At 40.7% G+C, this 5,586-nt stretch overlaps 1 protein-coding gene across 1 annotated transcript in view; it reads left to right on the top strand.

Annotated features, from left to right (window-relative positions):
* Window positions 1-5,586, top strand: part of si:dkey-172j4.3 (diacylglycerol kinase delta) — a gene marked incomplete at both ends in the record, with an annotated part of 96,257 nt that overhangs the window by 6,603 nt on the left and 84,068 nt on the right. The window contains 1 exon segment of the mRNA XM_014021998.1: window positions 4,005-4,109. Within this exon segment, the coding sequence (XP_013877452.1) occupies window positions 4,005-4,109 (105 nt within the window).

The raw sequence follows: 5,586 nt of genomic DNA, 5'->3' as shown, positions 1-5,586 counted from the left end.
AAGGAGTGACTGTGATGCGACAGCATTTATATGTGCAGGCGGAGCCTGACTTCCGTCATCACGTCACCTGCCTAAAGGCGTGATTAGAGGTGGCTTCAGCCAGGACACGCAGGGGCGTGGTTCCCATACATGATGTTGTACCTCGTTCCTTTCCTTCAGGGAACAGTAGTTATATGCATAACATTACGTTCTCACAGCACTATGCGTTGAGGATTATATGATTGGTCAGAACTTTGGGGGCGTGTTTGTTTCTGTGAAGTGGCTCCTGTGAGCGAGAAGGGGTTATCTACAGAATCAAAGTGGGCGTGTCACAAGAGTGGGCGTGTCTAAAGCCTAAGAACTGTGGGCTACGAGGCCTACATGACGGTATCCTTAGACCCTGCTTGACCTCTATACAGCCTGACCCTGACCCCAACACTAAGGTTAACCAGAAGAAATGTGACCCGTGTCACAAGGAAAGGCGATTCTAAAGTGACACACCTGATTTGACGGACTTTGTTAAAGGGTCACACCTGACTGGACAAACAAAAAAGGGGCGATATCGTACGCCACCACCTGATTGGACAAGAACAAAAGGGGCGTTACTGTACGGCACCGCTTTTTCTGGAGAACCCTACTTGGGTCACATTTCTCCTGGTTAACCTTAGTGTTGGGGTCAGGGTCAGGCTGTAAACACATCAAGCAGGATCAAAGGATACCATCATGTAGGCTTCGTAGTCCACAGTGTTTAGGCTTTTGACACGCCCACTCTTGTGACAAGCCCACTTTGATTCCGCAGATAACCCCTTCTCCCCAAGTAGGGGTCTCCAGAAAAAGTGGTGCTGTACACTAACGCCCCTTTTGTTCTTGTCCAGTCAGGTGGTGCCGTACGGTGACGCCCCTTTTTTGCTTGTCCAGTTAGGTGTGTCCCTTTAAAAAGTCCGTCAAATCAGGTGTGTGCTTTAGAATCGCCTTTCGTTGTGACACGCCCACTCGTCTGCAGAGACCCTTAATTGCTGTGAGCTGATCTCTGAGCTGATGAACGAGGCTGTAAGAAAATAGAGCCCGACATTGCAACTGTTCCAGGAAAAACGATAGAGAAAGTTAGATAAAACTCATACAGATAGTACAAGAACTTGTGGAAGGAGATTGGACAATTTGGTGCCCACAGGAGACAGTCTGCACCGCCTGTTGTGAACGTGGTGGTCTCTTTCTGACAAATTTTAAAATAAYCCTCAGTTAACAGAAATACCTGATCTTTGTTCTTCATCTTTAACTGAAAATAAAAACCCACTCTTGCACCCATGCTGTCTGTAGTGATTCTGTTAGCACATGACGTGTGCTGCAGTGGGAAGACTTATCAGGATTTATTTCCCCCCAGTTTCTTCTTTGAAGATGAGTAGTCTGTGAGAAAAAGACCATCCCAAATTATGATGGTGACATCCAATGTCTCACATCTTATAGAAGCATAGTGGAGCCTTTAATGTTAGTCTGCTTTAGAGATGGTATATATGGCTCTTTGAAGGGATACAATTCTCGAGGTTCCTTTTGTTTTAAAGAGCTGTTCAGTTTTGAATGTTAGTGACGTTATGTGACGTAGGCCGTATGTAGATGTAAGACGTAAGAGCCTTACCCCATGACCTCAACCCTCACTTTCCTCATGAGCATGTTCCCTTTTTTGCTCTTCTTCTTGTTCTTCTTTTTTGTCTCAGTGGAAAAGGGAAGAAGAAGCAGGAATGTCAGCATCTGAGGAGGGAAAAAAACAGGGAAACAAGTAGCTCCCAATTGTCTGTGACTCGGTTCCCCTTGTTCATTTTAAAGAGCTGTTCAACGTGTTCAGACCATTTGTGAATGTCACGTTATGGCCTGTCACGATAAGCAATTAATCAATTAGTTGCACCATAATTTAAAATAAGGTTGATAAGTAAAAACGAGGTTGATAATTTCATTTGTCTACGCTTTTTTTTCTTCCTGTCTCCGTTTGTTCCACTCCTTAGCATAGAGAGTGAACTCTTGTCAGGTAATTGCCAGGCTCATGGTCTCTAACCCCTGTTGCATGAGATCCCTGTGAACAGGCATTTAGCTAGAGGAGGGTCTTTGGTTTTCTGAAGCCTTCTTTCAGCTGGCAACACCTCAGGACACCTTCAGGGCACAGTGCCAAACCTTGGGTTTGCAGAGAGTTTTTTTTACACTAAGTAAATTTCGTAAAGTTGTAAGCAGTGTGTGGGTGACCGCAATCATTTTATGAATTCAATAGAAAGACATGTAAAGAATAAATTGTACCGGCTTGGATAGAGGAGGGTAGCAATGTTACAGTTTCAGTAGCCATTATTGTTTGTTTTCACAAACTCCACTTCTGGTCTGTTTGTAACTTTATACAAATTTCGTAAACTTCTGTAAATTTCATAATCCGCATTAAGGTGACCACAGTTATTTTATGAAGGTGTTGACTTAACTATCTGATTAAAGTTTGTAAAAAAAAAACATACAGTATATATATTAGGGTGGTCCCAAAATACAAACTTCTACTTTTTCAAGGTGCTTCTTTATTTATTTTTTTCCATTTGGGGAAAAAATAAATGGGGTGAAATATCATAAGATTTGAAAAATATTAACCACTGCCACTCAACCCCTGTTTTTGTGCCATGCGAGCGAAATTTTTAATTGATTCTGTCATTACCAAGGCCACCAGCGAGACGTTAGCCAGAGATCTGTGGTATCTGAGTAAAGAACTGGCCAGACTTGTCATATTTGACAGCAGCATTGCACACGATGATCGTAGCTGTTCTCAAGGAGGAAGGTCACAATGATCCTCAGTCATCTGCAACAGTGGACCTAGAAGCAAATGAAGCTATTGTTACCAAAACTGTGGCAGATTGTGTTACATCTGCCTCAAGTCCCATTTTGAGGCATTCAGCATCAACATGAACTACCTTGTCAAGGACCAATCAGAATGGAAGGATCATCATGGCAGGTTCTGTGTAGCATTAGGATGCTAATGACCAATGATTAAGATGTCAATGACTTTACTAAACAGGGAACTCATCCAGGATTACAATCAAATGACCAGCAGTGGCAATACATGCTGCTAGTTGTTGGGTGGCATCGATGTCAGTTCCCGGAAGTGAAGAAAGTCATGACCAAATGCCACTCTTCATGACTGTTCTCACCAAATATGTGAACAATGACACTTATTTATTCATTTTTGTTTTATTGATTTTATTTTATATTTGCCTTGTAAGTCCATTTAAATGAGGGATGACTGTTGTCCATCCATCCATTATCTTCTTTCTTTCAGGTTGGTTTCTGGTGCCCACAGCAATCACTGTGCAAGGGGCAGGGTACATCCTGGATAGGTCACAAGTCCATCATAGGGCCACATAGAAACAAACAACCATACTCACACCTAGGGACAATTTAGAGTTACCAATGTTGTTTTTGGTTTGTGGGGGGAAGCCAAAGTACCTGGAGAAAATTCGCACACGCAAGGGGAGAGCATTCAAACCTAGAGGACCCAGAAGGGTCGGGATTCGATTCTTGCTGAGAGGCATCTGCACTACCAACTGTTGTTTCACTTTGTATTTCATATCTAAACAAAACTGTTGATATGCACAAATTAGCTCAACCATTCTAATTTTCACCCCACATGCAGCAGTGGTTAGAAAAGTTGTTTTGACATAAAATTTGGTACAAAAGATTTTCCTTGCAAAATGAACAATTTTATCAGAAAGCAACTTAAAAAAGTCACATTTTTATTTTCAGCATACCATAGAGGACCACCCTAATATATATATTCTCATAACCAAAAACAAATAGTAATTCAAGGGTTTGTATTTCATATAACATCATGAAGTGAACTTATCACCCTGATAAMCAAGCTATTGGAGGAGATGCATCTTCCTTCTGCAGTTGCCAACGTGATCTAAAAAAATACTTTCACAACTGTTCAGGAAGTTAATTTCTTTGGTTTTTGAGTTCCTCCCTGCATGATTTTCTTTTGTAACTGTTTTTCTTTCCTGTCCCAGGCTGGAGAAACAGCTGAAGAGTCATCAGACAGTGATGGAGAACAAGAGGAGACGTCACACAAGTTGATTCGCAAAGTGTCAACCTCGGGTCAGATGAGAGCCAAGGTAGGAAAACCTGGAGCGAACGTGTGTCTTTGTAAGGTTTTAAATTTTGAACAGGATTTATGATAAGAATGGTCATGAAATTGGAGTATTAATAGAAAAAACTAATCATCCAAGTTAAGATGAGTATTATGAAACTGGTGCTTTAAATGTTTCAGATTCAGAAAGTGCTCCAAGTCAAATACAATTTTTAAGTGAACCAGCAATGTTTTTTTTTTTTTTTTTTTGTTATTTAACATCCCAAACAGAATAGAAACATGTCACTAAAAGATGTGTTGTTGACATTCATTTTAGGGTTCTGATATCATCTAAAACTTTCTCTGCTGGGCACAACTGACACCAAAGCTGCTTCCGTGTTGCATTATTCCTCCCTCTTACCATCACTGTAATGAGTTGTCTTCGAATCTCTGAAAGAGAATGGGATCACTCAGTAACAATTTGCTTTCCTATTGGGCTTCTGGTAACTGCTTATTGGCCTCTGGACTCAAATATTGATCGCTTCATATTAGCCTCTTACTGGCACATGTACACAAACATACAACCAAAATATACCTCAGTCAGATGAGCTGAACCAGGTTATGTTTGATCAACATAAAAGCGTTCAGTTTAGGTATCGTAAATCTTTTGTGTTTAGTCTAACAACCCTAAACTCAATGCAGTTTTTGATTGCAGTTTTCTGGCCAATCACCGATCTTTAAAAAGCCTGATCTGCTGATTCTGATTTGGCCGATAGCGATTTTTTTAAATAGCCGACACTATCAGGTGTTATAAGGTCAGAATACCCTTGAAACAATACAAACTTGTTTTAACTGGACATTAGGTAGTGCTCACAGCAGAGAGAAGAGGGGACAGTAGTTGATTTTCAGACCTTTGTGGAGGTAGACAAGAAGCCAATCTTCTCCATTGATCTTATCTAAGTATCGGCCAATCTCACATCTCCTAAAATTAAGAAAATTGGATTTATTGGTGCACCCCTAATTTCCATTCAATAAACAATTTTGTGCCTCTGTTGTTTTAGTCGTATCTTGATTTGTCTTGTTTAAATGTGGAATTATTATTTGAGTACAAACACATATCTGATAAATGTTGACAAATGAAAAGTGTATTTGCATTTTAAATGTTTCTGGAGTTCTAAAACTGGACKTGGTTTTTGAGTGTCATAGCTTGGTGAGGATCAAATACAGTGGACATGGGCTCTAYGAGTTCCACAATGCTGATGGAATCGCGGAATTTAACAAACAAAATGGAATCCTGCTGACTCGCACGTAATTCGTACATAAAGTTTCTGAGGTATTTTGGCCGCTGCTGATCCCTGTACCTGCCGTTACCTGGTTATGCACATGGGCTGGGCTCTCTTCTCCACACAGACGGGAACAAAACGGTTAGCCATAGCAGAATAGCAGAGACTTGCTGAAACACCATCTTCCAAAATAAATAAAAAAATAAATATATACAGTGGTTTGCAAAAGTATTCATACCC

The sequence above is a fragment of the Austrofundulus limnaeus genome, unplaced genomic scaffold (genome assembly GCF_001266775.1).
Source record: "Austrofundulus limnaeus strain Quisiro unplaced genomic scaffold, Austrofundulus_limnaeus-1.0 Scaffold314, whole genome shotgun sequence".
In the NCBI taxonomy this organism is placed as follows: Eukaryota; Metazoa; Chordata; class Actinopteri; order Cyprinodontiformes; family Rivulidae; genus Austrofundulus; species Austrofundulus limnaeus.
The sequence above is the reverse complement of the archived record's forward strand: the minus strand, read 5'-3'. Positions and strand labels throughout refer to the sequence as shown.